The sequence below is a fragment of the Ambystoma mexicanum genome, chromosome 4p, assembly GCF_040938575.1.
Source record: "Ambystoma mexicanum isolate Mex_15411 chromosome 4p, UKY_AmexF1_1, whole genome shotgun sequence".
NCBI lineage: Eukaryota > Metazoa > Chordata > Amphibia > Caudata > Ambystomatidae > Ambystoma > Ambystoma mexicanum.
Genome location: NC_090927.1, coordinates 281,312,035 through 281,328,054, shown reverse-complemented (window position 1 = coordinate 281,328,054; position 16,020 = coordinate 281,312,035). Strand labels below are relative to the sequence as shown.

The window sequence follows — 16,020 nt, the reverse complement described above, 5'->3', positions numbered from 1 at the left end:
TCATACCAGGAGTTACATTTGGCTTTGGGCTTCAGGCGGATTCTCATGACAGGGGCAAGGATATCAATAGTATCGGATATAGCAGAGTGGAGCGTGGAGAGGGCTGTGTCAGGGTGGGAGTCAGCCGAAGAGGGAGGGGGGGGCGAGAAGGTGGCAGCGAAAGCCTCAACTGACACGCGCTTCATGGGTCGGATGACCGAGAAGGTGCTTGTCAGTGATGAGGGTGGCTTTGCCTGTGGGGTAGGGAGGGTGAGGTGGGAGGATAGGAAAAAGTGATCACTCCAGGAGAGAGGAGTGGAGAGAGGGATGGAGAGGGGAAGGTCAGAAGAGATCAGAGCATCAAGAGTGTGCCCTGCAGAATGAGTAGGCCCAGACGGGAGAATAGAGAGTGAGAGAGAGTCGCAGAGGTCACGAAAGAGTCTAGAGGGCGGACAGGAGGCATCCAGGTGGATGTTGAAGTCATCAAGAAAGAGGAGTTTAGTGGTTGAGGACAGGAGTGAGGAGGAGAGGTCAGCCCACTCGGAGAGGAAGGAGGAAATTTGACCAGGTGGCCGATAGATAGTAGCCACGGTAAGGGAATGGCTAGGAGAGAGAGAGAGTCGGCAGACAAGACATTCAAAAGAGGAGTAGGTCTGCGTAGGAGTGACTGTGGCAGGAATCCACTCAGGGAAGATAAGGGCCACACCCCCCCCCCTGAACGGTTGCGCCTGTGCACGGAGAGGATCTTGTAACCGTCAGGTAGGAGTGTGTCAAAGCTGGTGACAGTGCTGGCCGTGAATCATGTCTCAGTGAGACCGAGGACGTCAAGGTCCAGTTCCTCAAGAAGGCGACAGATATCAGAGGAATGTTTGGTGGCAGAGCGAGAGTTAAGAGTGGCAATGTGGAGAAGGTTGCCATCCTTGAAGGACTTCCGGGGAGGGGTACAGATCAGAGGTACGCCCTGCGGAGGTGAAGAAGGAGGTGAAGAAGGAGCAAGAGAGGGGGCAGGGAGGGACGGTAGAGGCAAGGTAGCCGAGGACAGAGGAGGGGGGACAGCAGGAGAGGAAAGGAAGTTGATGAGGCGTGGGAAGCGTCTATCAAAGAGGTGAAGGTTGGCCTGAGGGCCTTGGACAAAGACGGTCCATTAGCGTAGACATTAATGATGGCCTTAGAGGAGTGGAAGGGGGCCAAGAGGACATCCCAACAGGTGCCACCATTAATGGGAGAAGAGGAGAAAGGAGAGAGCACAGAGACCATATGAAGGGTCCATAGGTCAGGCGAAGGCACGAAAAAGAGGATGTCAGTGAGAGTTTCCTTGGAGCAGGCACTAGTGTAGGTGTCAGCAATAGGGAGGCCTGGGTTGGAGACCAGGATGTCCTTTTAAAACTTTTTCCTACCAGATTTAGTGAGGAGAGCAGGATAGTCAATAGAGAAGCAGTTAGAGAAGATAGGCGAGATAGAGAGCACCATGGAACAGGAGGGAGTGGGGGAAGACAGACGAGAGCACGCGGACAGGAAGTGAGCGGCAAGCCCAAGTTTACCACATTTCAGAGAACAACAGTAAATGCGTATTAGGTACCCAGTGGAGAGGCCACCTAAGTTTGAGAATCCTGCGAGGGGAGAAAAAACCCTAGTTTACCACATTTCAGAGAACAACAGTAAATGCGTATTAGGTACCCAGTGGAGAGGCCACCTAAGTTTGAGAATCCTGCGAGGGGAGAAAAAACCCTAGTTTACCACATTTCAGAGAACAACAGTAAAATGCGTATTAGGTACCCATTGGAGAGGCCACCTAAGTTTCAGAATCCTGCGAGGGGAGAAAAACCCTAGTTTACCACATTTCAGAGAACAACAGTAAATGCGTATTAGGTACCCAGTGGAGAGGCCACTTAAGTTTGAGAATCCTGCGAGGGGAGAAAAACCCTAATTTACCACAATTAGCAGGGCACAGTGAAGTGAAGGCACCATGCGAATGAAGTGAACAGTTGTAGGTGCTCCACCTGCTCCCTCGGCCTCACCAGGGTTCACTCGTACTCACCAGGGTCTTCCTGGCTGGCAGCTCTGGCCTCTGCCGATCCAACGCCCGCCATTTGGAAGATGGTTCTCACGGTTTTCCTCCCAGGGTGTGGGTTGCACCAGCTCCGCTCTACCTCCTGCAGTGGCTGCTGACTCACGAAGGTGGTTGGCTATGAAGGTGCGGACCCTGGCTTTGAGGGCGTTCCACCTTTTCTGTTGTCCTCACAGTCCCATGGGACATTCCCTGTGGCCGCCACCTTGTGCCGGATCTCGCTCCAGATGGCGTTTTCGCGCTAATGGAAGGTCTTTCTGTTTTGGGCCCCATGCAGCTACTCAAAATGGGCAACCACCTGCTCAGCGAGCACAGTGAGCGCTTGCTCACTGAATTTGGGCTTCCGAAGCAGCATTTCTGGCACTTTGCTTTGCCTGTTCCTCCAGACATATTTTGCCTTACTTCCATGTTCAAATGGCAATTCTAAAATGGTGATTTTGAGTGGATTGAGTTTTTATAGATGGCCGTTGCTGAACTTTCCATTGCATCATGGCAGCTTTCCGTTCAACAGTAATTCTGACAAAGCAATTACTGATCAGTAATTCCACCGATGGAATTACCAGACGGTGATTCTGCCGATTTATGGTGGTAACAGTAATTCTACCTGAAATTGGTGGATTTACTGCTGTACTTCATTTTTCAATGGTAATTCTGCCAGACAGATTTACTGTTACCACCAATAGCACACACCCATCCACCCTTAATTTGGCGGTAATTCTGACAGACGACATAACTGCAACGGTAATTCTGTCTGTCGAAATTACCACTGATTTTACTGCCATACTTAGAGTGAGGCCCTGTGAATTGATGTGATCAAAACTAGCTACTCCCATCTTGGAAAGTCAAACATATTTACGCTTTATTATGCACCTATGTTCCGACTGGGCTATGGGGAGCACGAGACTGCCAAAGGGCTGGTCCCGTAAGGCCAGTGTGGGCAAATGTTATCTTCCAATTTAGGCTAGCGTAAAGATTTAAGGGACTCATTACAAGTATGGCAGAGCGCGTCCGCCATTCTAGGTGTTTGGCCCTGGAGTGCAGGATTTACCTCCAGCATCATGCTGGAAGAAACTCCTTCCACTTTCTGCCGAAAAATCGTCAAAACCGGCAGAATGACTGCAGCGGTAATCCCGCTAGCAGTAATTCTGCCAAAATCCTCAATGGAGTCTTATGGACCTCAAATCAATGTGGTCTAACACTGCTACTACCACTTGCAACCCGGCGGTAAATCTGCCAGACCAAGTGCTAGTAGCTGTAATTCCAATGGGGTTTTCCATTATAACATGCTTCTGTGAATTAGGCCCTAAGGGCCTCATTACAACGCTCAACAAACATTTTGTAATGGCAAATCCCTGTTGGAAAACGCTCCGTGAATCAGGGCCTTAGTTCACAATGTCACTGGTCAGTTTAAAACCGTTAATGGCCTGCTCAGTGTATTAAAATGCGCCATTTGCTACAAATTGCCCCAAAAATGTGCCACCAGGTAGTTCTCCAAATGTTTGCACAAATAAAATTGCAATTCTGGGATGCAAATGGGGGACACTCATTTTTGGGTCCCTGGATCTCCTTTTGGGCCCTTTCTACCTTGGTTGTACAGCAGAAGTACGACACAAACGGGATCCCATGAACTAATGAGCAGCATTGGCAAAGACGGTATTTGTGCGTACGGCCACTGACTGTATACTGCCACTTTATGGCCAATAAAGACAACAGTATTCCTGTGTGCATACTCTGATGCTTGAAATGCATTGGAGGGACATGCCTTTATCATGTATGTTCTGTCTTGTTTTCCACGCAGGAGTTCATGTGGGACTCCTGGCAGTGCAGCTTTTCCTCTTTTTGGTTTGGTGAACAGACCCTTGGGATACCCCTATGGCAACCATGGGTGGGAGTACATCTCTGTACTCCTAGTGTATGTTTTTGGGCACCTGTGAGTGGCCCACAGAGCAGGGTATGGGCTGGTGGCAGCTCCATGCTGAATTTGACAGGTGCTCTGAGTATCCTCCGTGTTGGGATAACCAGGTCATGCCATTGGAATCAGTTAATTTCTGATAGGAAACAAGATGGCCCCTGTGGGCTCTTGCTTTCTATTGCCTGTTACCTTGTATTCCCGAAGTCCCGGGAAGCTCTGACTCTTTCCCTTCCCCCTGACTGTCAGTTGGCTGGAAGTTCCATATATGGTAGTGTGGGGAAGTCCAGGCCAGACTGGCTGGAGCCTTCCCAATGACTGTATGTTGTGGGTACACCCGTGGGGTGGGACCTGGGTGAATGGAGTGTGTGACGAATACGCATTTCATGTTATGGGTGTCTAGTATCTGGTGGTTGACACAATGACTGAGCCAGCCCTGCCCGAAACTGATATGAATGCAGTGTGGAGTGCTGAATGGCAGAGTGCTTGTCCGAATCCACATTCCGTGTTGTGAGTGTCTGGAGGGAGAAGAATGGCCTGAATGCACTGTGAGCCTAATTGGCTGCTTGACTGCCAGAATGCCCTTCTAAATGATTGGTTGCCTGAGTGTGACCCATCAGAGTGAATGGGAGATCAACAGTATATCTGGGGGCCTCTCACTGATAGAAATCGTTCAGAAACTGAAGTTGAAACTGATGCTTAACCTTGAAGCCCACTGGAAGAAAAAGAACTGCTGCTGCTGTCCTTTGCTAATCTGAAAGCTGCTCTGCCTTCAAGGAACTGATCCAAGAGAGACCTGGCTAGGAGACCTCTTTCTGAGCTATGAGGGACCCTCGTGCACCAGCTGATCTTTGCCAAAGCTCCCTGGACATCAGACCCTCGAAAGGGTGCCGACCGGAGACTGGGACCGCCGCGGAATCACGAAGCGAAGGGCCCGGACATTGAAGTCCACCACCGTCGACAACCACCGTCGCCGACCGGAACCGTAGTGCTCCTTTGACTAAGAACATTGAAACAAGGAGACCCTTGCTCATCATCGTCAACCACTTTTGTCCTGCCGGAGAAAGTCCAGGCCGCTGACGGCTGAGGAGAATCCACCGGTGGGTTTCCCGCAACCCGAAGACTGCAGAGACGCTGACGACTTGACGCCCTTGCTGGGCCAAAGTTCTTCATTGACTCCTTGCAGCATCGAACACTCGTCGTCGAGGTGCACTGCACGCCTCAGCTTGCAGGACATTTTCGACCAATCGTGAACGAGCACCGCAAGAACCCGAGCTGCTGCCGCAACAATCGTGTTCACAATTTTTTCTCATGGGATCTCGATGATCCGTGGCTCCTGCCTTAAAGGGAGCCGCTCAAGAAGGATCTTTCGATGACCCGACATCGAACTCTGCTATTCCAGGTACACTGGGGTGGTAGAACCTTCTAAGAGGGAAATAAGACTCATAGAAACAATGTATGGACTCAGCTTGTATTATAGCTTCATTTACAGGTTGCCCAGGTGGGGGGGATCCTCATACAGAACTGTGCCTAGTGGTAGGGGCCCAGTATTCTGCCTATTGTTTTAACCAACCTGCTTTCCTCCTAGGTCTATTGTTGGTTCATTTTATCAACAGATTTGTATGACATTTGAACTGAGTACAGTTGATGCATTTTAATAGAATCAAGAGTAATTGTGGTATCACATTGAGACTGTTTATATTTACCATTTCAGAATTGTCGGAGCACAAAGTGTGTTATTGTATGTGTACATAATCAAAGCCTTATTTATATAAAGACTGTTTTCACTAACATAGTGTGTGGACATTCCTTTGTGGGTGCTTGGGGACTACACTGTACTTAACAACCAGCCTGCATCACCTCCTGAGAGCTTACGCCTTGATTGCTCGTCCATAGCTACCTTATAGAGAATCTTGGCTGGGGTACTCCTTGCTTCCACTCAGCCATATAGAGAGCAGGACTACAGACGCCACCCTCCAGCCTTTACACATGCCTTCACTGAGAGTCTGAACCCAGAGGCATTACAAACGGCATTTTGTAATATCAAAGGCACACATCACACACCTTTATCTTAATCTCACAAGTGACCCATAAAACCTTGAAATTGGTCTTGTAGAAGACTGGTATAGGTTTACCCGTACAATTATAGCACAGAAGAGCACAAATGCACACATCTTGTTCTCTAGGTTTCAACAAACTGTCCAAAATGAGGGCATCAGGGGTCTCTTTTCATTTTGAAGGGTCATCATTTATAAGAAGTGTTTGTAAGAAGCAAAAACAGTGGTTGATAGCAGGTACAATTTTTTAAATATTTCTGAATATTTGTTTTTTCAATGAGGATTCTTAGTATCCCAGCTCACTCTTTCAGTAAAGAATGTTTTTCTTGAATGGGTCTTCTATTTGCTTAACAGTGCACGTGTTACACAATTTTTGTAGGAATGGGAGTATCCTTGTTGACTACGTGATTGTTGCTGATCCAGTGACCCCGACAGCACTTGAAGCCACAAACCAAAATGTAATCTCAGATCTGAAAGGAAATTTCACTTTTCCAGAGGCTCCGTTTACCAGCTATGTACATGGTGAGATTCCAATAATGCTACTCTTTGTATACGTTTTTTGGTTTACTAATACATGTTCAGTGTTTCACACGGACAACAGTCTGACAGATATGATTTAGAGCAAGATTCACAAGGATTTGCCCTGGAGCAAAAGGGATTCCTGATTCTCAAAAATCCAGAGCTGCCCATGAGCAAATATTTTGGACTAGATTTGCTTGTGAGCTTCTCAAAGTAGATCCAGGCATTTCCCGAATTGCTCCATCGCTGTATCAAGTAGGCTCCAATCAGAGATGCTCTTGCTCTGTTGTACATCTTTGTTAATCAGACCCTTAGAATATAGCAAATTAAATGTGGAGGACAGGTGGGAAACAGATATTACATTAGATGGTTTTTATTGAGCGCAAAGTCCACTCCATTCTCCAGCATGGGGTCTGGCATGGATTCACATGCTCATGAATATTCCCCGTCGTCAGGCTGGGAATCCTCGGTAAAGAAAAAACCAGTATCAGTTTCGTTTCTGATCTGTCTTTCGTAGTAATAACCAATCACTGGTCTCTGCGTCATACTGACCACAGCCAATGACTGCCCTCTACCTAAGCCCCGCCTCTGGCAGCCATCTTCAGATTTTTACCGCACGTTCATGTGTTGGGATCCTCGTGCTATTGCTCTCGAGCGTTAGTGCTATTTTTTTCACGTTTTTCTCAAAAACTTCGTTTTTTTCGGTCAAAAGAGCCTCAAGCTCCACCGACTCTCCATCCGATCAACGGGGACCCGTGTCGGATTCGTCTGCGCCCCTCAAGGGTGAAGATTTCGTCGAGCTTCGCTTTTGGAGGACTCCAGAAGTTTCCTCAGGCCCGTCCCGGACATGGCCCAGGAGAAGGGAAGCTCGACGCCCGGAAAGCTGTTCAGGGTCTGCCCTGGATGCCAGCTGCAGAACGTCTTTAAGGAGGTCGAACACTCCTTTTGTCTCTACTGCTTACATGAGGACAAGACGCACGTGGAGAAGGACTGTGCGTTTTGCGGCAACATGTCGGAGCGGACCATGAAGGACCGCCATCAAGGTCTCGCCAACTGGCTGGAAGGGAAGAGCCCGTCCGGCGAGAAGAAGAGGAAGAAATCCGAGCAGTCTTCTAAGACCTTTGAGGACGCCCCGGCGACGGGGGTCCAACACAAGGCCAAGCACCGCGAGTCCGCTGGCACCGGGAGCGCCGAACGGTCGGGCTCTACGGGCGCCAGGCAGGGCGCACCCTCCCCGGTACCATCAACCACGAGCCAACGCTCTGGGTCGGGTAAGAGGAAGGCCGAGCACCCGGCGAAGCTCCTGGAGAGGCCCCGGTCGAGCTCGAAGGCCCCATCGGAGGGGGAGCGAGGCAGTGTCCCCCCCCCCCTCAAGGATAAGGCGGTGAGCGCACCTAAGGTGGTGAAGGCCTTAATCCATCCGGCCAAGGCCTGTATCGAGACCTCGGGGCTCAGAGTCTCCCTGCCACCTCGGAGGGAGTCCTCTTTTATGCCCATCGATAGGACCCCCCTGAAATCCCCGGCGGAGAAGAAAAAGGGGGGGCAGGGTGTCGTCGTAGACTCGGCTTCAACCTCGGAGGAAGAGCTGATCGAGGTCTTAAGCCACGGCCTCGGCGTGGAAAAAGACCGGCCCGTCGGGGTGGATCCCGACGCGGGTGACGACGACATCGTCGAGGGCGCCGACGGGGCCCCTGATCGCCCGTCGGATTCCCCTCTGCCAGCGCCGCAAGACAACTCGGCGGCCATTTTGTTGGCTATACAGTCCTTATGCTCGGAGATAAGGATGAGACTACCGTTGCCAGCGGAGGAACCACTCCCGTCGGGGGACCCAGAACCGGGACCTTCTGGCGTTCCTCCTCCCAAGAAAAAAAGGATTCACCCTCCACCTCCTTTTCAGCCGTCGCGCCCCGTCCAGCCCTCCTCCCCGTCCACGACTCGAGGGGATGATACGGGGACTGACACGGCCGCGACGGGTACGGACGACGAGGTCTACGACGAGGATCTTCTGTCGTCACCTCCCACCAGGGCTTCTCCACCCGACGAGATTGGATCGTTCCACTCCATGATCGCCAGGGCATCCGAACTTTTCCAACTCTGCCCTGAGGTGAAGAAAAAGGAAGGATTCCTTTATCAACGGCGCGAGGCCAAGAGGAAAACGGTCCTCGCGGTGCCTCTACTAGACGACATTTGGGATGAGGGCCTCGCCCTCCTCAAGAACCCTTCCACGACGCCAGCTAGAAGAGACCGGTACGAAAAGAAGTACCGGGTCCCGGACGCGGCCCCCCTGTGCCTCCGGGCGCAGCCTACCCCGGACTCCGTCGTCTCCGCGGCGGCCAGGAAGAAAGCGGGGGGGGGGGTGCGGCCTCCACATCGACTTCCCCGCCGGACGGCGAGGGAAAGAAATTGGACTCTATGGGACGCAGGGTCATCTCTTCTGCAGCGACGACGATTAAGGCGGCCAACGCCTTGGCTATCGTGGCCCGCTACGACAGGGAGCTATGGTACAAACTGACTCCCCTGCTGGACTTCCTACCGGACGACAAGAGGGCGGACGCCCTGGAGATCCTACAGGAAGGTGAGGTGGCGTCGGGCCACGCCATCACTATTGCGACGGACATCGCCGATACGGGATTTCGCCAGTTGGGCAACGGCGTGTGCCTTAGGCGGCGTGGATGGCTCAAGGCTACAGACTTCCATCAAGACGTACAGTCCAGAGTCCTGGACATGCCGTTCGATGGGAGCAACCTGTTTGGGAAAACAGTGGACGATTCCCTTCAGGCCATTAAAGCGGACACGGAGACGGCCCGGGCCCTTGGGGTTCTGCAACAACGACGGCCGCCCTTTCGGAGCAGCGGAGGCAAGGGCGCCTCCAAAGGCTCCGGCGGCGGTTTCTCCACCTACCGTCAAGCGGCCCGCTCGTCGTCTCAGGAGGCCTATAGGGGACGAGGCAAGTCGGGCGGACCCCGCCGTCGTCGCCAAGGAGGTCAAGGCGGCAAAGCCTCGTCGAAACAGGATTGAACCGACCGTGGGGTCGGGCCCCCACCGAAGCATCCCGGTGGGAGGCCGGCTGGCGAGCTTCGTCAGCGTGTGGGAGTCCATCTCCACCGACCGTTGGGTGTTGGACGCCTTAGCCCGGGGCCACGCGCTCGAGTTTCAAAGAAGGTGCCCGCGCGTCGCCCCCGTGGCCAGGAAAGAGCTTCACGTCCCGCAGCTTCTCCGGGAGGTAAAGGCGATGCTCAGGAAGGGCGCCATCGAACTCGTTCCAAAGAGGCTTCGGGGCTCCGGAGTTTACTCGAGCTACTTCCTCGTGAAGAAGAAGACGGGAGGATGGCGCCCCATCCTAGACCTGCGACGTCTGAACAAGTTCATCAAGGCTCAGAAGTTCCGGATGGTCACCCTCCAGCACGTCCTGGGTCAGCTGGAGGAAGGAGACTTCCTGTCGTCGTTGGATTTGGAGGATGCCTACTTCCATATTCCCATCCTAAGGGGGCACCGAAAATTTCTCAGGTTTGTGGTCCAAGGGCGTCACTACCAGTTCAAAGCCCTCCCCTTCGGACTACGGTCGGCACCCAGGGTTTTCACCAAGTGCCTTGCACCGGTGGCGGCGCAGCTGCGCCGAGAGGGGATCCACGTCTACCCCTACCTGGACGACTGGCTCATCCGAGCCAAGACGAGGGAGCTCGCCGTGGACCACACGGCAAGGACCGTCCAGCTTCTCATGGACCTGGGATTCTCCGTGAACTACGCCAAATCCCACCTGGTACCCGCGCAAGACGCACTGTTTCTGGGAGCGAGGCTCGACACAGTGTCCCTTCTGGCCTCCCCGTCGGAGGAGAGGACCAGGGCCATCCTGGGCAAGGTACAACGGATGTTGGTGGCCGACGCGGCCAAGGTGAGGTCCATCAAGTCCCTCCTCGGAATGATGTCTTCCTGCATCTACCTCATTCCCCTGTGCAGGCTCCGGATGCGCCCGTTGCAGGAGTTCCTGGACGCGGCTGGATCCAAACGACGGGCAGCTTCGAGGAAAGGATCACACTCGACGAGAGTTTCCGACGAGCGATCCGGTGGTGGGGCACCCGCGCGCATCTGACGGCGGGCATGGACTTCCAGACCCCAGCCCACCAGGAGACAGTGACCACGGATGCCTCCCTGGAAGGGTGGGGAGCGCACACCGAAAATCTGCACGCAAGAGGCCTTTGGCTCCCGACGGAGAAATCACTACATATCAACGTCCTAGAGCTCTCTGCAGTGTTTTGGGCCCTCAGGTCCTTCCTTCCGTCCCTCAAGGGCAAGGTGGTGAGGATCTTCACCGACAACACCACCACCATGTTTTACATCAGGAAACATGGCGGAACCAGGTCCCCAGCACTGTCCAAGGAGGCGCAGGACCTGTGGCATTGGGCCGTCGCCCAAAGGATGTTTCTGGTGCCGTTTCATCTGGCAGGGATAAAAAACACCATCGCCGACTCACTCAGCAGGGAGCTGCGCTCGTGCCACGAGTGGGAGCTACGGCAGGATCTAGTGGATCGCCTCTTCCGACGGTGAGGCACACCCCAGATCGACCTGTTCGCGACGGCGACGAACTCCAAGTGCCGGAGGTTCGCCAGCAGGTTTCCCCAGGCGAGGAGCATGGGCGATGCTTTCTCGTTCCCCTGGGAGGGCCTGTTCCTTTACGCGTTCCCTCCATTGCCACTGCTAATCCGGCTCATCAACCAGCTCAAGAGGTCACGGTGCAGGATGATCCTCATCGCACCTGCGTGGCCGAGGCAGATATGGTTCCCGGACCTTCTGGACTTGTCAGCGTCCCCGTCAATCAAGCTGCCGGTGGACGCGGATCTACTCTCCAGGGAAGGAGGCGCCATCCTCCACCACGACCCGAAATCACTGAACTTGCAGGCCTGGCTCCTGCAGCGCTAGAGTTTGGAGGATACGACATACCGGCCGACTGCAGAGAGGTTCTTGCAAAGGCCAGGGCGTCCTCGACTCTTAAATGCTACGGACACAAATGGAAGAGGTTCTCTGTCTGGTGCCACGCACAGAAGATTAACCCTCTACGGATTACGGCTCCCCAAGTACTGCCGTACCTGCTGACGCTGGCCAAAGCTGGACTGGCACACGCGTCCATCAAGATTCATCTTGCTGCGATCTCCCGATACACCAGAACCACGGGGCGGACGTCCTTGTGGTCTCATCGTCTGGTGAAAGAGTTCATGAAGGGACTGTTCAGATCGTTCCCGCCGGTGAAGGCTCCGGCCCCGGCGTGGGAGCTCAACGTGGTGCTGACCAAGCTCATGGGACCTCCGTTCGAGCCTCTGCACTCGGCCCCGTTGAAGTTTCTGTCGTGGAAAACAGCGTTTCTTGTGGCCTTCACCTCCGCACGACGAGTGGGAGAGATCCAGGCCCTTTCCTGCAAGGCCCCGTACTTGACTTTTCACGACATGAGGGTAGTGCTCAGGACGCACCCCTCCTTCATGCCCAAGGTGCCGTCTGACTTCCACCTCAACGAACCCTTGGTGTTGCCTGTGTTCTTCCCGTCGCCTTCGTCGCCGGCTGAGAGGACTTTGCACTCGCTGGATGTGGCTAGAGCGCTGAAGTTCTACGTGGACCGCACAAAGTGTTTTCGGAAGACGTCACAACTCTTTGTGAATTTTGGACCTGTCAATCAGGGGAAGGCACTCTCGAAGGCTTCCATTTCCAGATGGCTCTCCGGCTGTATCATGTACTGTCATCGGTTGGCAAACCGACCGCTGCCTGGCCGTCCGAGAGCCCATTCCACCAGAGCGATCGCAGCTACCACGGCGTTCCTTTCTGGTGTGCCCCTGCTGGACATATGCAGGGCTGCTACGTGGAGGTCGACGCACACCTTCACGAAATTCTACTGCGTCGATCGGGATTCCAGGGAGGAGTCCAGGGTCGGCCAAGCAGTGCTGCGCAACCTGTTCGCCTGAGGTGAGCCTGGTGAGGAGGTAAGATGTTTAATGTTGAGTTTGATGTAATGCTTAATGTTGAGCCTTTGCCACCTCCCGTGGTTGTGCATGTGTGTACTGCTATGTATTCTTTATTCATGAGCATGTGAATCCATGCCAGACCCCATGCTGGAGAAGGAACAAGTTACTTACCTGTAACTGTTGTTCTCCAGCATGGGTCTGGCATGGATTCACATGCGAACCCTCCCGCCTACCCCTCTGCGGCTCTTCACTTGGTCATACTGCCACTTCACGTGCTTCCAAATCTGAAGATGGCTGCCAGAGGCGGGGCTTAGGTAGAGGGCAGTCATTGGCTGTGGCTGTGGTCAGTATGACGCAGAGACCAGTGATTGGTTATTACTACGAAAGACAGATCAGAAACGAAACTGATACTGGTTTTTTCTTTACCGAGGATTCCCAGCCTGACGACGGGGAATATTCATGAGCATGTGAATCCATGCCAGACCCATGCTGGAGAACAACAGTTACAGGTAAGTAACTTGTTCCTTATGCAGCATTTTAACACTAATGAAAGAGCATTAACTCGCATTAGGGGAGACTCTACTAAAGGGTTTGAGAAGTTCTCAAAAGTGATGAGGGTTTGTGGTCTTCCTCAGTTGAAGTAGGAATGTCTTCCGCAACTCGTGGGGTGGAAGATGTGATGCAGTGATCTGCTTGTCCACAGAGCCAGGTAATGTTAATTTTTCTAGATGAGCAGCTATGGTCCCTTGTCATAGAACACCCAGGGCGGCGGTATTCATGTACATTGAGGTGGTGCATCACAAGATGCACGCTACAAACCTGTCTTTGCCACAGGTGTGTGCACGTGAGAAAACCTGCCTTGATGGAATTTAAATGGAGAACCTATGTGCAGGAAGCATGTGAAAAGCCGATTATTATTCAAATCAATCACACAGCAATCGAAATTTCAGATGATGGGGAACATGCTAATATGTGCTCAGTTTAAATTACATCAGGTTGAGACTTTCTGGGGCAAGCGCACACAGTAAGGATAGGTTAAACATTTTATTAGATTTCTCATCAACAAATACACACAGAACACATTGAACCAATTCAAGTAAGTATAGTATACAGGCATACAAATTAAGGCAAGAGTTTGTGCAGGGATATTCAAACAGCTTCTGGTTCACGAAATAGGGCCTGATTCACAAAATATTTTCATTGGGACTTTCTCATTTTAAAACATTTTTATAAATCCGGCTCTAAACGTAAATGTATCATACTTCTGCCAACAAGCACCCAAGGTAAGCCATTTTTACCCTCACTTCCAATATGTGCAAAAGTATCATCTGATAATAAAAATCAAAAGCAATAATTATCCAAAAAAGTAAAACAAACTCTACCCACAACTGAAACCTACATCTCTATTATTCAATCCTTAGTATTGTTCCTGAATATACCTGAACATAATATTACATTGTCATAAGAAGCATGTGTGTAGAAAACAGTGTACGATTCATAACAACAGATCAAAAACTGTCCACTTTTGTTCCTTTTGATCAGATAGTGAACTTTTGACCAGGCTCTTACATTTTCTAATTGGTATATCAGATAGATTGGATCGTCATTGCCTAACTGTGGGACTTTTTCAGAGTTTCAGATCCCTAAAATGAGATGCATGGTCACAATCAGAGAAGTGTCCTAGACGTGGCCGCATGCCTCATCAAGGGTCTACACAGATACGACCACATCTCCCGGCCCTCATCGACCTTCACTGGCTCGCACTGCACGCACAAATCACCTTCAAGTCTTGCTGCTTCATCTATAAGGCAGTCGCCCTCAAGTCACCCAGCTACCTCGCTGAGAAATTCTGCATCCCCGGGGGATAGCACACCACCAGAAGCCAGGACACATGCAGAGTTGTAATCCACCACTGCAAAAAGGAAAGGACCAGAAAACAAGCCTTCTCTGCCTACGCCCAAAGACTATGGAAACTCCTCCCCATAGGCATCAGACTCTCCCCCATGCTCCTACAATTCAGAAAAGACCTCAAGACACACCTCTTCAAGGAGTCTCTCCTCCTCAACACCCAGGCCATAATGTCACCCCTCCTGGCACCTGACTTGCTAGAAGCTGCCCGCCCCTCACCTCCCTGCCACCCTGTACAGCGGTACCCCCCTATGTTCCACTCTGTATCCTACGTCTGCTGTATATCTGTTCTGTGGTTGTGAAAAGCCCTCCTGTATGCATCTGTAATGTTGTACACCTCTGTAAAGTACTCTGTTATGTATCTTTATTAAAGTAAACCTCTGTAAATCACTCTGTTGCTTCTCGAAGCTAGGTCCACGCTCAATAAATACCATAATAATAACAATCAGCACTGTGTAAGGAAGGAATGGTATCAAAAGTACAACAGATTGGGTTGGAAAGGGTGGGCACTGCTAAATATTAATTTGGAAAAAATGTTGTCTTAAAGTGACAGTGGTGTTCATTATGAATCCGTTGGTGCTCTAAAGTAAACGTTGACAAAATGTATAGTTATGTTATTTCCTCGAATGATATGCTATCGGTGTGACCCATATAAAAGACCATCTAGTTTCGTGGATCTTTATCATGCTACCCCTTGGTGTGGTTTGGCATTTTATCACATTCATATTTGTATTTCAATGCCCTGATGATGGACAATGTCCGAAATGCATAGGCATAATATACAAATAGGTGCTAAATGATTGCAGGACGTCTGAGCCTCAGTAACAATAAAAGAAGAAAATAAAATCTTCAGAATTTTACTACTGAGTACTGAATGATGATTTTGAAACTACCATAATCGCATGCATTAACAGAATTTATTCAACTCCACGTTGGAGAGCAGGTGGTAACACACCTAGAATCAGATTAAATTCTGGTTCCTCTTTGCCTTTATCAAAAGTACAACAGACACAATAAAGTATAGTTCAAGGGTGTTCATTGAAATTTGCATGTGTTAGAAAAAACGCCTAACGATAGTAGCAAGCCATGACCAACAAATCTGCTCTCCAACCCTGACTCTAACATTCCCTCTGTCCTCATCCTCCTCGATCTCTCTTATGCCTTCGACACAGTCAACAATACCATCCTCCTCAACCGTCTCCGTGATAACCTGGGTATCACTGATCAGGCTCTGGCCTGGCTGACCTCTTTCCTCTCTGATCGACCCTCGCGGGTCCAACTTGGGTCCTTCCTATCATCTATCTTTATCTCTACCTGTGGTGTTCCCCAGGGGCCTAACCACTCGCCCTGGCTTTTCAACCAATACCTGGCAACTCTTTCCCACTGCATTGCCATTTTCTGCTCAAATGTCCAGTGCTACGCTGATGACACTATACTCATTTTCACGCTGCCCTCGGCCACCAATGATCTTTGTCTGAATGCCAGCAAGACGGAGATCCTCCTCATCGGCACACCTTCACCATCCGTTCTCACTCTCTGGCTGGCCTCCCTTCTTCTTTGACTCCACACTTTCCTTCTCTGCCCACATCTCTAATGTCTCTAAAAAGTCAAACTTCGTACTGCACCTCCTCA

At 51.3% G+C, this 16,020-nt stretch overlaps 1 protein-coding gene across 2 annotated transcripts in view; it reads left to right on the top strand.

Moving 5' to 3' along the window:
• The window catches only part of LOC138453203 (adhesion G protein-coupled receptor F5-like), a 939,048-nt gene that overhangs the window by 468,273 nt on the left and 454,755 nt on the right, over nucleotides 1-16,020 (top strand). For both annotated transcript variants that reach the window (XM_069605830.1, XM_069605831.1), the window contains exon 8: nucleotides 6,393-6,535. In XM_069605830.1, the coding sequence (XP_069461931.1) occupies nucleotides 6,393-6,535 (143 nt within the window). The remainder of the gene's footprint in view (nucleotides 1-6,392; nucleotides 6,536-16,020) is intronic.